The 15,723-nt window shown below is 35.9% G+C and overlaps 1 protein-coding gene across 8 annotated transcripts in view; it reads right to left on the bottom strand.

The window, feature by feature from the left end:
• TTC3 (tetratricopeptide repeat domain 3) overlaps positions 1-15,723 on the bottom strand; it is a 118,038-nt gene that overhangs the window by 83,589 nt on the left and 18,726 nt on the right. For 5 of the 8 annotated variants that reach the window (XM_055313574.1, XM_055313573.1, XM_055313578.1 and 2 more), the window contains exons 8-11: positions 14,839-14,924; positions 13,566-13,660; positions 12,406-12,468; positions 2,363-2,417 (exon numbers count right to left, since the gene is read on the bottom strand). In XM_055313574.1, coding sequence (XP_055169549.1) covers positions 2,363-2,417; positions 12,406-12,468; positions 13,566-13,660; positions 14,839-14,924 — 299 coding nt within the window. Of the gene's footprint in view, positions 1-2,362; positions 2,418-3,216; positions 3,534-9,477; positions 10,892-12,405; positions 12,469-13,565; positions 13,661-14,838; positions 14,925-15,723 lie in introns of those variants that run through there. The other 3 variants (XM_055313579.1, XM_055313581.1, XM_055313580.1) reach the window with 3 other exon arrangements.

The following is a 15,723-nucleotide window of genomic DNA, read 5'->3' as shown; positions in this document are numbered from 1 at the left end:
GCCTATGTCTCTGCCTCTCTGTCTCTCTCATGAATAAATAAAATCTTTAAAAAAAAATTCTATCATCCATAGAATAAGTATTTTAGGAGTACACGCCAAATGTCAGGGTCAGTGATCAACAAAGATTCTGTATCAAGTACAAAGATGACTCATAGTAAAAATAGCAACAAATTATTCACTCTCAAACAGAAGCATATCCAGTGCTGGATAGTCAATCCAGTTTTGTCTTTTATTTGTAAAAGTGCCTTTACCTTTCTGGGCCTAATCTCTTCATCTGTAAAATAAAGCATTTAAAAAGACTCCAAAATTTAGATGCAGGAGTCTACCTGGGGCATTTCACAATCCCTAGGCCCCAATACACATCTTGGCCACATGAATCATTATCTGGGGGACTCTAAAATTCTATGACTAATATTCATTCTAATTTAAAAACAAATAATGTAAAGCCAGGAATGAAGTCTGAAACATGTATCTTTCTGTGTCTTATCTAAAGCTTTACTTTAAAAAAATTTTTTTTGTGTGATTTAGGAATACATACAGTGATTAGTATCATAAACACCCAGAATTAACTGCTAACATTTTGTTATATTTGCTTTCGATTGTTTTTTACTAGAAGACATAAAACCAAACAGATATGGCTGCAATCCTCTTTGTACCCTCTCTATCTTTCCTTCTCTAACTGCTCAGGAGGAAACATTATCATGAGTTAAGTGTTTTTCTGGCCTATATGACGCTTTTATTGTTTTTTTTTTTCATCCAACACCATTTTTTAAATCTGTAAATGTTGATAAGCCAGTTAACTTATTCCATCTGCAATCCAGTATTTGGTTTGTTCGTTCACTAAGTGCTTGCTATGTGCCAAGCAGTTGTCAGGCAGTCCAGATTCAAGAGAGAATCAACCAAACAAAAAAATCTGTCCTCGTGGAGCTCACACTGTACAGGACACACACTAAACATAGCTTAAATAATACAAACAGTAGTTCATAATGTTAATCGCCAAGAGGAAAAAGTAAAGCAGGGAAAGAGGATAGGCAGGGGCAGGCTTGTCATTTTAGTAATGTGGCCAAGAAGCTTCCACCTAAGAGACTTTCAGTAAAACATGAAAGGAAATAAGGGAGCTAGCTCATACTCTGGGGGAAGGCATTCTAATTGTAGGCAGAGGTCAGAACAAGTAAAAACTGGGAGTGGACCTGGTATATTTAAGAAACAGATGAAGAGACCAACAGGTCAACACACAGTGAAGTAGGGAGAGAGTGGTAGGTGTGAGGTTGGAGACATAATGGGTGTTTAAGAAGAGGGACAGATCAGAGCAGACCATCCCTGCCTTATCAATGGATATGTAGGTATCTGTAGTTCTATGCCATTAAAGCAACACTGCAATGACCATTTTGCATATCTTACCATGTGTACACACTGCAAAAATGTTTGTGGGGTACACACACTCAGAATCAAATAATTACAGCATATGCACATCAGAGTGTTCTCCACTTCAGTTGCAACCAATTCTCACCCACTGGTTTATGGAAGGTTCCTGTTGGTACACACATTCACCAATACTTGGGACTACTGGTCTCTTTAATTTTTGCCTCTCTAAAGACCTAAACAATATCATATTGGTTTACTTTTACTTAGTACTTGCAGATCTGTTTGGAAGCTCTTTATTCTGCTCTCTTGGTTTTGTTTTTCTAACTGTACAATTTTAAGTGCTAGGAAATAGAACATAGTTTATTCTTATTGCCCATTCAGAATTTCTCTTCTGTAAAACGCTTGTTTATTCACTTGCCCATTTTCTACTGGGTTTCCTATTTATTGCAATTCTTTGTGTATTCTGGATATAATCCCCATCAGTTATATATGTTATTTATATGACAAATTATCTCCTCTCAGACTAGGACTACTACATTCATGATGTCTTTTGACATACAGAAGGTTTTAAGTTTGACAGAATCAAATTTATAAGGACCCCCCCAACACCAAATTGTGCATTTTATGTTACATAATAAATCCTTTCCCACCTGAAGGCTGTAAAGACAGCTTCCTACTACAATTCTCCTCCTAAGTTTTAAGTTTCATAGTTAAGTCTTTAATCCACCCAGGATGTACAGATCCTGACATCTCAAACACTAAGGTACCCTCCAGATCCTCAACATTTCTACCTGCTTCTCGTTCTCCTCAGACACATATGGCTTCTCACTGCTGCATTAAGTCTCCTTTCTGATTATGGAACTGAAGATTCCCCTCTCGTATTCTTGAGTTTGGCATTTTATCCACTGTTTTTACATATAAATTTACATCCTGTACACAGATTTTTCATAAAGTTATACAGCATTACCTGCCCAATGTAAAGATAAAAGAAACCTACCTTCGTCCAATTGCTCTTCAGGATAGTGGCTCTCTTTCCATCACCAAGTGCATTTCTAAAAAGAAAAACAAGAAATATTCATTTTTATTTTTTAATAAAGGCAGTATAAATTGTGTATCTATTTGTACTTCTTGAATTTTCTAGAAATAACCTAGTTAAAAATATTTTTAATTTTTAAAAATCCATATATGTCCATTATAGGAAATTTGGAAAATACAGAAAAGTAAAACAAAAGGAAAAAGTCACCCAGAGTCACAATCACAACTACCCAGGAATAAGTACTTTTCCTACTTCTGGAGTGTTTCCTACACATCTTGTCTACATCTTATCTATATCTAACTTGTTACTATCTGCATAGTTTTTCTACACTATTTTTGCACATCAGCAAGACTTCCGGTCTCCAGAAAGATAACTCCCAGATCTTTCATACATCAGGTAAACTACAGTAGACAGAGCATAAAAGCTGAGACAGATGGGAATTAAGTTCAATACAATCACTAACTCTCCTCGGGATTATTTAGGAAGTTTTTAACCTCTCTGGCCCACATTCTCATATGTAAAATGAGGATAATAATTCTAATTAGTTTAAGCCAATCAGGGCAATTTCGTTCTCCTTTCTACTGACTGGTTTGGGGAGTCATATGACCCAGTGCTGGCCAATGAGAGCTAAGAGAACTCATCACTCTTAAAAAGAGATTACAAGGAAGAACAAAACTAGGTAACTTACACTATCAGACAGCAGGACCCACTAAAAGGCTATATATATATAGTTAAAAAAAAAAAAAGTCTATCTAAATACAGATGACCTGACCAACAGATTAGGATAAACAAATCAGAAACAGATGCTTACATACCGTCACCTGATCTATACGACAAAGATGACCACTGCAGTGCGTGGAGGAAACATATTCTTAAGAAAGAGTGATGAGTCCATTAGACATTCATACCTATCTTGAACTCTACCTCTCATCTCACTAAATACAAAGTTAAACAATCAAGCCTTTAAAAGAAACACAGAACATTTTGGTGATGTTAGAGAAGGCAAAGACTACAAACAGAACCCAAAAAAGTGTTCATTATAGAAAGAAAAACTGATAAATGGCATTATTTTAAAGTTGGCATCATCTGTTTGTGAAAAAAAAAAAAAAATCAAAAGTGAAAAAGCAAGCCAGAGTGTGAGAAGCTATTTCTAATACATATATTTGACCAATGACTCAAATCCAAAAAAAGTTTTAAAAACTTAATAAGACATTCAACTCAAAAAAGAAAGAAAAAAAAAAAAAAACAGCAAAAGATCCAAACAGGCACTTCACAGGAAAATATCTAAGTGGTCAATAAGCATATGAAAAGATGCTCAACTTAAATATCCTTAATGGACTTAAGAAAATGCAAATTAAAATCACAGCACTGTATCACTACATACCCATCAGAATGTCTAAATGAAATGACACAAAATAATAAGTGTTAGCGAGGACATGGAACTGAAACTCTCATATGCTGCTGGCAGGAGTGTAAAACCATACAACCATATAGGAAATTATGTATGAAAGCTGAATATAAGCATACTCTCGTTCCAGCAACTCCACTCCTTAATTAGATTCTCAACAGAAATGAATACATATGTTCACAATGATACTATCTGTAAAAGCCAAATACTAGAAACTACCCAAATGTCCATCAACATTAGAATGGATAAAATGTGGTATATTCATGCAATAGATGAACACTTTACAACTCCATGCAACAATATGGATCTCGAAAACAATGCTGAATGCCAAACATAAAAGAGCACATACCATGACTGTTTACATTGCACAAAAACAGGCAAAACTAACCCATGGTGTTGGAAGATGGGACAGTAGTTATCCTGGGGAAGAAGATGGGTAGACTAGGAGGGAAAAGGGGAATTTCTGGGTACTGATTACACATGTAAGGCTTCTGAAAATTCAACCTATATACTTATGAAATACACACTTCTCAGTATGTTATTTTTTTCTGAAGATTACAAGAACCATTCTTTTGCTAGAGATGGTAATGTCCAGTTTATGATCTGAATCACAATAGCCAGAGGAGGCAGCCTGAGCTCCAAGTGACCCAATGGGGCTAGAAAAATCCTAGGTCTTTGATGACATTGCTGAGGCACTAAATATATAACACTAGAGCCACCTTCATATGGACTTCTTGAATGAGGTTAAGTTTTCTTCACCATTTAAACAGGGTTTTCTGTTATTTGCGACCAAACACATCCTAATTCAAAAGCACAACTCGTCTCCCCACTGCTTCCCTCTGCAAATACTTTTAACAGCTGCCTATACAATCTCCATTTCCTCTCATCTCAACCCACTCCAACCCAGGATCTATTCCAAGCTTCCCACACACACTCTCCCTATGATAACTAAAAGATGTTCATATTGCTCAATCTAAATTACATTTGGCTTCTCAGCAACAACAGGTACTACTGGTTCACTCTTTCTCTTACTTCCATATCATACTTCGAGTTTTCCTCTTAACCTCTCTGGCTACCCGTAAGTCTCCCCTGCAGGTTCATTTTCCCTTAATTGGTCGCTATTTGTGTCGCTCAACGCGCAGTCCCAGTTCTCAGCTTATACTTGTTCTACACCAATAGTCTCAACCTTGGCTACACGAATACCACCTGGGAGGCTGTTAGAAGCCCAATGCCCAATTAATTAAATCCAAAATCTCTGGGTTGGGGGTATTTCTTCCAAGGTCAATTCCAGGGTGCAAAGTTGAGAGCCATCTCCCCAAATAACCTAACCTCATTCACATTTGCAACGTCAAATCATTTAGGTTAACTATCCCAAATATGCATCTCTTACCCAAATATTTTCCTTGGAGTCCCAGACCCACATAATTCATTGCCAATGTGACATTCCAATTAAGACCCTTCAAGTACACTTCCACTCAGGATGTCTAAGAGTGAAGTTGAGTTCTACTTCCTGTATCTCTTCCAGTGATCCCAGTGTTAGGGAGCAAGCCTATAATCCATGAAGTGGCTGAAGGCAGAAACGTCAAAATAGTTCCAAACACCAAACCATAAGCAACTTCTATCCATTTTACCTCCAAAATTTCTCAAATCCTTCCACTTCTCCATTTTCACTACCATTACCCTGCTCTAAGCTACCATCACTTCTGGCCTAGAGTACTGCAACAGCCTTCTAACCCACCTTCAGGTTGCACCCCATCCAAACCCATTCTCACTACACTGATCTTTCTAAAGAACTAATCATGCCATCTCATCTCGATTTAAAATCCTTTACTTCTTGATGCTCTTCAAGGCCATATTTATGTAGCCTACAAGAGCCTCTTTGGTCTAGTTCCTGACCACCTCTCCCCTCCTCTGTATTCGGCCATCCACCATACTATTAATTCCATGAATGCAACATCCTCCCTCCCAGTGCTGGCCCACTGTCTAGAATACAGGGACTATGTCTGGTTTTGCTTATTTCTGACATAGCTAGATGCAGAAGTCCAATCATATTTGTTGAATCAATGCTGAATGTTATTGTAATCAATATACAAAATTATAGGTACTATGTTATAATCACAGAATTCTAAATACCATATATATTATTAGTATGTGTATGTATATAGAGAGAAAAACTAACATATTTTCACATTTATTAGCGTATGACCAAATCCTCCTACTAAAACAAAGTGGGCATAATAAATTACATTACTGTGATTGCTCATCAAACCTAGTGCGGCTAAGGCATAAACACTCTGTGAAGAGTAGGGACAACTTTATCAACAGCAATATAACTGCATAATATATCTATGAACAGGAAAACTCGAGATGCAAATGGTCACCTACTCTTGAAGACTGTGTGACATAATGGTGAGAGTACCAAACAGCGTCTCCAACAGAATACATATTATATGGGGGAAGTGTTACTTTTCCAGCCCTCTCACCCATTTCTTCATATAGGATATGCCACATTTTGCCCTAAAATATGTTAGGAGTGAATATGTAGTTCTCCTTCTTCCAGCTTCCATGCGGATTTGCTAATCATTTCTGAGCTCTCTCCTTCTCCACCCCTCACTAACATTTCCTGAGGATAATAACGTAATTAATGGTAGGGAGGGGCACTAATCGTATGTAGCTTAGCCTCTTCTTTTTTCTCTCTTGGAATCTTATACTGAGCACCAAAATACTAGATTCCCTATTCTCCAAGCTTAAAGTTCACAAAGGTCTCTGTTGCCGGTTGTGACCATAGGTGAACTAATAACAAGTCACTTGGCTATCAGACTGTTCTGATAAAGCCCTGTTCTTTGAAAACTGTCAGTACTGGAGGCAAGATTGGATCACCATTTGCCTTGTCTTCTGTTTCTATTTCTTAACTGATTCTGGACTTGGGAGGAAAGGAGATGCTATTTACTGATTCTCAAACCACCATATATGTAAGAATTTCACAGGCCATAAAAGGATTATCATTTTTTTTCTTCCCTATTGTAAATCATCCCTCTGAGACCTGACCAGACCAATAAATAATACTACTACTCTCCCAGGTTCCTAGATCTTACAATGAAGCAATAAAAGCAGGACTCAGCTGTAACAACCATCAACTGAACACATATACTTTAAATCAAAAGTCAGTGTCTGAAAAAAAAAAAAAAAAAGTCAGTGTCTGGAATTAAAATTAGATAAGCTCTTTCATCCAAGTAAAAGCACTCAGGAATTTATCTATTCAGATATACTTGCACCTGAGTGTAGAACATAAGTAAAAGGATATCATTACAGAGCTGTACATAATTTTTTTTAACTGGAAATAATTTATATTCTAATACAAACTAACCAAAGCAGGAGTAATCCATGAGTAAAAGACTATGGAGCCATGAATACAAATAAGGTTATACCTCTATATACACTGATATGCAACAAGCTCCAAAAGTTAAGTATTTTTTAAAAAACCAAAAGGACAACAGTATGTATAGTATGCTCCCACGTATATTTAAAAAATATATATATATACACACACACACGATTACACATATATACACATTACATTGAATCAAACAAAACTGCCTATATTCTAACTTATAAAAATGGCAACTCCATTTGGTTCAACATATTAAGTGCTTATATAGGCATAAAAAATATTATGGAACTATTTAAGTATCTGAAAACAGGAATCAGGGCAGGGGTCTGAGCTTGGCAAGAGTTTTCAGTTTATCCTTTCATACTCTTAACTTTTTATGATATGCATTTGTTACTGCTCTTTAAAAAGCGAGTGCACCACCAATATTGAAAAAATGTTTTCTTCAAAAGCAAATTTAGCAGCTTGTAAAAATAAAGAGCCCACAAAAGAGAGCAGCTTAGTAATTTACCAAACCAAAATGCTCACACTGAAGCTACAAACACACACTAGGATTTTTCTTCTTTAAGTAGGCTCCAAGCCCAACATGGGGCTCAAACTCCCAACCCTGAGATCAAGAGTCACGTATGCTCTCCTGACTGCACCAGCCAGGCACCCCACACTAGGATTTTTGAAATTCTCATAGGAACATACAATTGACTTAATTTATACCTCTGGCCTCAGAGAAATTCAGAAAAACACAAAACGAAAACAAAAACCAGAAGTCATTTAAAGTCTATCTGCCGGTGATTAATCACAAGTTGGATCTAACAGAAGAGAACATATTATGATGGGTAGTTAAACACTGAAGGTCAAAGCAAATACCAAGTTTAAAATTCCATAATTTTCCAAAGTAAATGTAAAAAACATCCAAGGCTGAGCTTTCCCTTTCTCCAATTTCATTTCCTCTTACAGTTTATCATGTCCCATCAAAGAATTCAAATTTCCACATGTGAGAACTAGGAGAAATGAAACAATAAAGAGGCACAGCCTAATGATATACCTTGCGTAAGTACTGTAACTACAGAAGCCACAGATATGCCTAAATGCCTATTCTAGATTCTCCTTTAAAAATATCTGATTATTCAAAAAACAAAAAAAACAAACAAGAATATATCTGATTACTTCAATTAAAACTATTACTCTAAAATGCCCTATAAATGGCAAATTGTATTTGAAAAGTGAACTTCTGGAAGACCTGAATAAAAGGACATCTCAGCCACAACGGGCATCTGGGATACACTGCACACAGTCCTGAGTGTGAAGGATTCAGATTCAGTGGAAGCTGTGGCAGAAGGTAGTGTATTTCCACACACAGCACCCCCCATTCCAACCCCATTCCAAAGATTTCCCAGATATGACATCCGCAGATCTGGAGGTGCACACGTCTGATGAATGTTAAGAGTTCAGATGGGCTCTCAGCCTCACCTACATCCCCCCAGAGGTGGTACAAACTGTGCTATCTGGCATTAAAACCACCACCACCACTTTGACCATTTCTTAATGAAGCATTTTCCCCACACACACCTCACCTCAGGCTCCCCCACCATCAGTCTTAAAACACTTCTATTTCTCTTCTTACAAGATTACTTTTCACTTACTTTATCCTTGATGTTTTAGTGACCATTGCTTTTGGTTTTTTTTTTCATCTTACCATGTGCATTTTTAATTTCACTATATCACTTTTTATCACATATTTCAATTACACACAAAAATACAGAGAATAACATTAAGTCAACACCCATGTACCAGCTTAGCAAGATCTTAACATTTTGCCATATTTACTTCAGATCTTTTTGCAGAACTGTTACAGTCCACAACCACTGTGTTCCACTTTCTCATCTCCCATCCTTCCCTCCCCAGAGACAGCCACTCCCCTGGTGTTTAACATGCCCATGCATTTCAAAAACATTTTAATACATACTATGTATTAACTATGGATATGTATGTCATTTTGCATATTTTGACATTATATAAATTGCATCATACCATACAAATTATTCTGCAACTTGCATTTTCACTCAACATTGTCATCATTTTAACTGCTGCATAAAATTCCATTGTATGAATATACCATCATTTATTTATCCATTCCCCCACTGATGGACATTTAAGTTGTTTCCATTTCTTTACTCTTACAAACAGTGCTATCATGAAGGCTTGTATGTATCTTCTTGGGTACACATTTGAGTTTGGAGAATAGGAGCCTAGAAGTGGGCTGCAGAGTATGCACATCTTCACCTTGCCAAATTGCTGTCCAAAGTGATTGCACCAATTTACACTTTCTCCAGTCGAGTATGCAAGTTTCCTTTGTTCCACATCCTCTCAAACACTTGGTATTATGAGGTTTTTAAAATTTTTGCCAATCTGATGGACATGAGAAAGAGACTCAAGGTTTGTAATCTGCATGTTCTATAAGGATACTCATGTTTGTTGACTATTTGAACCATTTATTTAAAAAAAATTTTTTTTCATATTGTCCTTTAAGTCTACCATCCCCTTCCAATGGGGATTAATGGTAAAGACTGTATCCAGGCTGCCTGGGTTCATATTCTGGCTCCATCACACCCACCTAGTTTCTGAGAATACTTTGCTTGACTTCCCCATTCCTGTTTCCTCATCTATAGAGACAGCAGCACCCACCTCACAGAGATAAGGGCTTTTTGAGCTTGAATGCATAAAGTGCTCACAACAGTGCCACAGAGGTTAGATGCTTTACCCCCAGGTGTCCCACAGCTGCTCTGCCAGATTCCCTTGACAGATCTACCAAACCTCAGGTGTGAGAGCTTTAAAACATCTCAATCGTGGTAACTCAGCTAAAGGGCTTGGGGTCCTCTTTTGTCAATAGCAATAGTGAATCGCTGGCAACATGTTCCTTTCTGAAGTCACATTATCTACTCACTTGATCAGGAGTGAGATGTACTATATAGACTCAGAAAACATTATCCCTACTGAACAAGTCATATAAACAGTATGCAAAAAGGTAGGAAACACCAACAAAACTATGAGGCACAATGTTTCTGACTTTACATTGGCATCCAATACATATCAGTGATTCCCTAAGAAGAAAATGCGGCTGACCTGCCTCTAGTGAAAATTTCAATGGTGTTGAACCACAAGCTAGACTATCAGGAAGTAGGTACAAGGATGGACACACAACCCTGCTCTTGACCTTTTCCTCACCAGGCTACCTGGCTTCTGTATTTCTACTTTGATGCACCTCCTTTGCAGCGCAGTTTTAAGAGGATCCTCCTTGAGTGTCTAGCATTCAACACTCATGAAAGAGGGTAGAAACCCCCCGGCTTGCTGCTCCGCTCTCGGAGCTCCCCTATGCAGAGTGGATGACCTTCCGCCCAATCAAGGTTTCGATTTTCACAAGAGGCTAGTCAAGTTGCCAACCTATTCATCTTGAAAGCACACCGATTTACCATCAAACAGCATAGGATATCTGCAATTCTGGACCTAGCCAGAAGCAATAACCTAAGGACATTTGTAGCTCATTTCTTGTCAGAACCAGTTGAGGACAGTGGTATTGATGGAAGACTGTGTCCAGCCCATCCATTCCTCTAGTCTAGATAGCCTCGCTTTATCCACGGCTTAAGCCATCTAAAAGCTGCATAACGTTAATACAGCGGTATTCTCCGAGGTGGTTGGATTACTGGTGATTTTTATTTTCTTCTTTTTAAACTCTTGTATTTTCCAAATTTTCTACCATGAGAATGTGTTCTGTTTATAATAAAAGAAAAACAAATGTTATTTTTAAAAGCTACATACCTGGAATATACTCTTTTTTCCCACTCCCACCCTCCCACACTCCAACATAAGAACTTTAACTAAAAAACACTAGTACAAGACTCTCTGCTTTCATCAGAAACCCAAAAGTGCACTTTCAGAGAATTTTCTGCTTTGAGTAGGAACGTTGCTGAGGGTCTTCTCTACTCCAACACCCAGTCATGTTACTTGTAGGCCATGTAAGAAATTTCTTCCAGAACTAAGCATCAGGAAAACTGTTTCACCTGAGCAACTCCTGTCCTCTTTCTTCATGGACAGTGAGAATCATATAACTTGTCAGGTTTCTCCTTTTATTTTCAGCAACAAAAACGTCAAACACAAATATAAATTATAACTAATAACTCTGCAGAACCTTATGACTATGCAGCTTTTTCCTAAGGATCCCCAGCTCTAAACTGGTTTTTTAGTTTGTTTTGTTGTATTTTTAATATTCTTCTCCTGAGCAGATATATTCCTGAAGCCGCCCTAAGAAGAACATAATTAAATGTAAGAGCATATACACTGCTCAATATTAATGCTTGTAATTTATATACTAAATTTTTTTTAAGATTTTATTTATTTATTCATGAGAGATACAGAGAGAGAGGCAGAGACACAGGCAGAGGGAGAAGCAGGCTCCATGCAGGGAACCTGACATGGGACTCAGTCCCGGGTCTCCAGGATCATACCCCGGGCTGAAAGTGGCGCTAAACCACTGAGCCACCAGGGCTGCCCTATACTAAAAATTTTAAACTGTGAGACAACAAAATCATGGTTGGTGCAGTGTCAACAATCTTTCTTGACCAATAAATAAAAGCTCAATGCAACATAAGAAACTAAGAATTAATTATGTAAGAAATTAAAAGAATTATGATCTCACTTTGATGGTTAAAACCATTAAATTTCTTTTCTTTCTTTCACTTACAAATGAGATTTACTTAATTTTTTTATATCAAGATATAGGAAACAGTGAAAATGCTTCCAGAATTATACAGATTGAGAGCAAAAGGATATAACACAGGTATTATAAATACAGACTTCTACATCATCAGAGAAGATCTGTGTTCAAATCTTGACATCACTACTTAGTAATGGCATGAGTCCACCTAAATGTAAATGTGAATAACATTACCTAATAGTATGTTGTGAGAATTAAGGAACATATGTAAAGTACTTAAAACAGCATATAATACGTTATCTACTCAGAACAGCTGCTGCTGCCATTGTCATTATGTATAAAGCCTACAGAACCCCTTTAACCATTTGGCTATTTCTGCCAAAAAATTATTGAAGGATTTTCTTGTATGCCTGCAGAACAAATATTTCTCAAAAATGAGTATTCAGTATAACAGCTCAGTGACTGAGTATTTAGTGTAACAGTGACTCTAACCAACTTACCTAAACTGTCCAGTGCGAAGAAAACAAAGAGCTCGGTTACCATAAAGAAGGTGATTTTCAGGTCTTTAAAAGAAATAATGGTTAGTCAGTAAAGGACATCACATACAAAACAAATAAAAAGCACACAGAAAACATAGGGCATGAAAAACTTCTCAAAAACTTTACATCTGTGTGGCAGAGCAGAAAGAATATAAGATTTGGAGACCTAACTGGCTAAGTCCTAGTTTCTTCATTTCCTACCAGTAACTTTGTTCAAATCAACCTACACTTCACTGTATTCAAAATGTCCTACATTTTCTGCCTAACTGCTAAGGATGTGGTGAAGATCAAATGAGACACATACTAAAAAGCTAGCAAATCACAAGTATGGTATAAAGGACAGAATTATATAAGTCAGGACTATACCACTTGACAAAGAACTCTGACAAAAAAAATCTGTAAACTGCAACAATAATTTAAATAACTTCATTTCAAATTTTGTCTTTCCTAGGGGTTTAATCTGTTCTTTCCTTGGAACAGAGCAGCCTTCCAGATGTGGTGTGCTACCCTGATTCACTTATTCCCCATGGAAACAGGCAAGGCAGGAAAGAGAGTAGCTATCTACAGCACATCCTCCAAAGCCTTGCTACAATATTAGAACTCCCAGCAAAGATGTCAGTAGGAACCAAGTATGAAGCACACTGTGCAGGAATGCTACAAAATTCTAGTAGCTGAGCAAACAGAAGATGAGGAGGAGAAAATATACACTCAACAATTCCAACTATTATCCTTTAAAAGTTCTCTCTTAGCAAAACTTACTGAACAGGGGATATCTTAAGTGTTAGTAATACCTTTAGTTAGTAACAAAATACCCTTTTTTGATCAGCTGATAATTTGGAAGGGATTAGCTGTAGGCAAAATGAGTACAAGAAGAAACAAGTGACACTATACTGGAAAGCTTGAGAAAATGGGGCACCTGGGTAGAATCATATTCACAGTTCTGCATGACTTGGTTACATTCATCTACCCAGCCATCCCTAACACTTCTAATGCCCAAGTATTATACATAGCAAGTAGAAGATACTCTCTCCAGCTCCTCATCTTGCTTTTATTTCTCCTGACTAGCATTCTAATTTGATTTGCCACAAAAAAAGGATCGCAATGTTCTATTTTGCTCTTACCTATATTCAATGGCTCTGGTGTAATAGATAATAGCTATATCAAATCTTTCTTTTGAAAACTCTTCATTTCCTTTCATTTTCATTAGTTCTCCTTGCTGAGAAACCAAGGTGAAAGAAGACCCATCAATTAAAAGCAAAGACAACCAAGAACCCCGATATCTGAGAAATAAGGGCTCTGGGCTTTTATCTTTGATAACAAAAATAAGCTGGGGGATTTTTTATGTAGAAAACAAGAACCCAATACCCAATATTTTGGTATACTTATTTAAAGAAACCTATCTCTGATAACTAAAGGCTAACTTTGTTAAAGGAATATCAAAAGTAAATAAAACCACCACATTATGGATAACTACTAACAATTTATCTCCTTGTATATTATTTGGCAGGCCTACTTTTAAATATGCCTACTGAGCCTGCCATATAGCAGGGAAATAAAACAGATGCAAGGTAAAATTTTAAGTTAGAAAATGTATTATTCAGTAATCCTGACTGCTAAAAAAAAATATAGGCAACGTTGAATAGGTTAATTGCCAAAAAATGAGGCAGCAAAATCAGCAAGAATGAAATCAAAGATGCTGTAAGTATAATGGAAACTTTTCAAACTTTCTAATTTTCAAAATAAACAGGTTAAAATAAACTGGACTATATAACTTTAGTTAGTGAATTAAATAGAACCATTAAATATTTTCCTAAATCCTTTAAAAATTTTAGTTAGAATCATATTTCCCAGGAGCCTGTCTGGCTCTGTCGATAGAGCATGTGACTCTTGATCTCAGGGCTATAAGTCTGAGCCCCACAGTGGGCATAGAGATTACTTAAAAATCTTAAAAAAAAAAAAAAAAAATTCCTATGAGTGAATTCTATGGCATATGAATTCTATCTCAAAAAAGCTGTTACCAAAGAAAATTATATTTCCTCAAATTAAAAATCTTTTAGTTTAAAAAAAAATCAAATTTCTATTTTTCAATTAACTTTTAAAACACATATATTTAAATGTTTATTATTTAATATTCTATAAATTTAATAACATGTAAATATATATTTAATATACACATATAAAATTTTTAAATTCTGACCAAGATGTCTTCCTCTTCTGGAAAAATAAATATTCCAATCAAATTGTATTGAAATCTTTCTTTAAATGTGTTATTATTAAATTTTACGGCTGTTCCTTGTGTGCTAACAGCAGTTTTACTGAACTTATTTTGGATGTTAACAAAAGTTCTAACAGATAAATTTTAAAATATACTTACAAGTAAATATTTATTCTCACCTCTATACATTCCGCACAATTTTGAGTTTTAAATTCTTCAAGCAAATTGCAGTTTTCTGTTACAACTTTAGTTATGTGATACTTGTCTAAATTTTATTTTTAGGAGAGAGTGAGAGAACATTTATTTAAAAAAAAAAGCAAATTGGTATTGTTAATGTTCTAAAACTTAGGTTACAAAGGTCAGTCCATAAGGTCAATTAATTATTAAACTTTCTAATAACATGTTTCTTGCAGTCTTTTACATGTATCAAATAGTACAACTTAAAGTGAACTGAAAAAATGTTTTACAACATATTAGATTCATTGCTGATGAACCTAATCTGTTTTACTTCTAGCATTTAAAAAAAGCACTTATTATTACATTAGTTCCAATTGTAGTTAAAACAAATGCTTGGACATAATATTCCAAATAGGCCTCATAAATACTCCAGTTAGTTCAACAAACATTACTGAGCGCCTGTGGTGTACCCAGCACAATGTTCAATAAAAATGTCTAAAGATAAAAATGTGGAAAACTTTCTTTCATTTAATATAATAATTTTAATATCTTAATTCAACATTTTGACACTCATGAATGCCATGTTAAAATGCTACTTGAAACACTGTTCTTTTAAAAATGTAATGAACTAAAGTAGGCAATAACCAAAATTAATGTTAAAAGTTTACCACACCTCATTTTCTATATTTTTTCTATATTTTTTACTGTTCCATAGATTCCTTTAGGTGGTAATAATTTTATCCCAACAAAACTAGTCAAGCCTCTAGCCAAACACATTTCCAAGGTGAAAAAAGTACCTAAAAATCTAAATTTAAGAAGGAATTTCGGAAGGTCACCAAATAAAGTAATTAATAAGGGGCAGAGTAAGATTACAGGATAAAAACCTA

Source organism: Nyctereutes procyonoides, unplaced genomic scaffold (assembly GCF_905146905.1).
Source record: "Nyctereutes procyonoides isolate TBG_1078 unplaced genomic scaffold, NYPRO_anot_genome, whole genome shotgun sequence".
Taxonomy (NCBI): Eukaryota; Metazoa; Chordata; class Mammalia; order Carnivora; family Canidae; genus Nyctereutes; species Nyctereutes procyonoides.
This window is presented reverse-complemented; position numbering and strand designations above follow the sequence as displayed.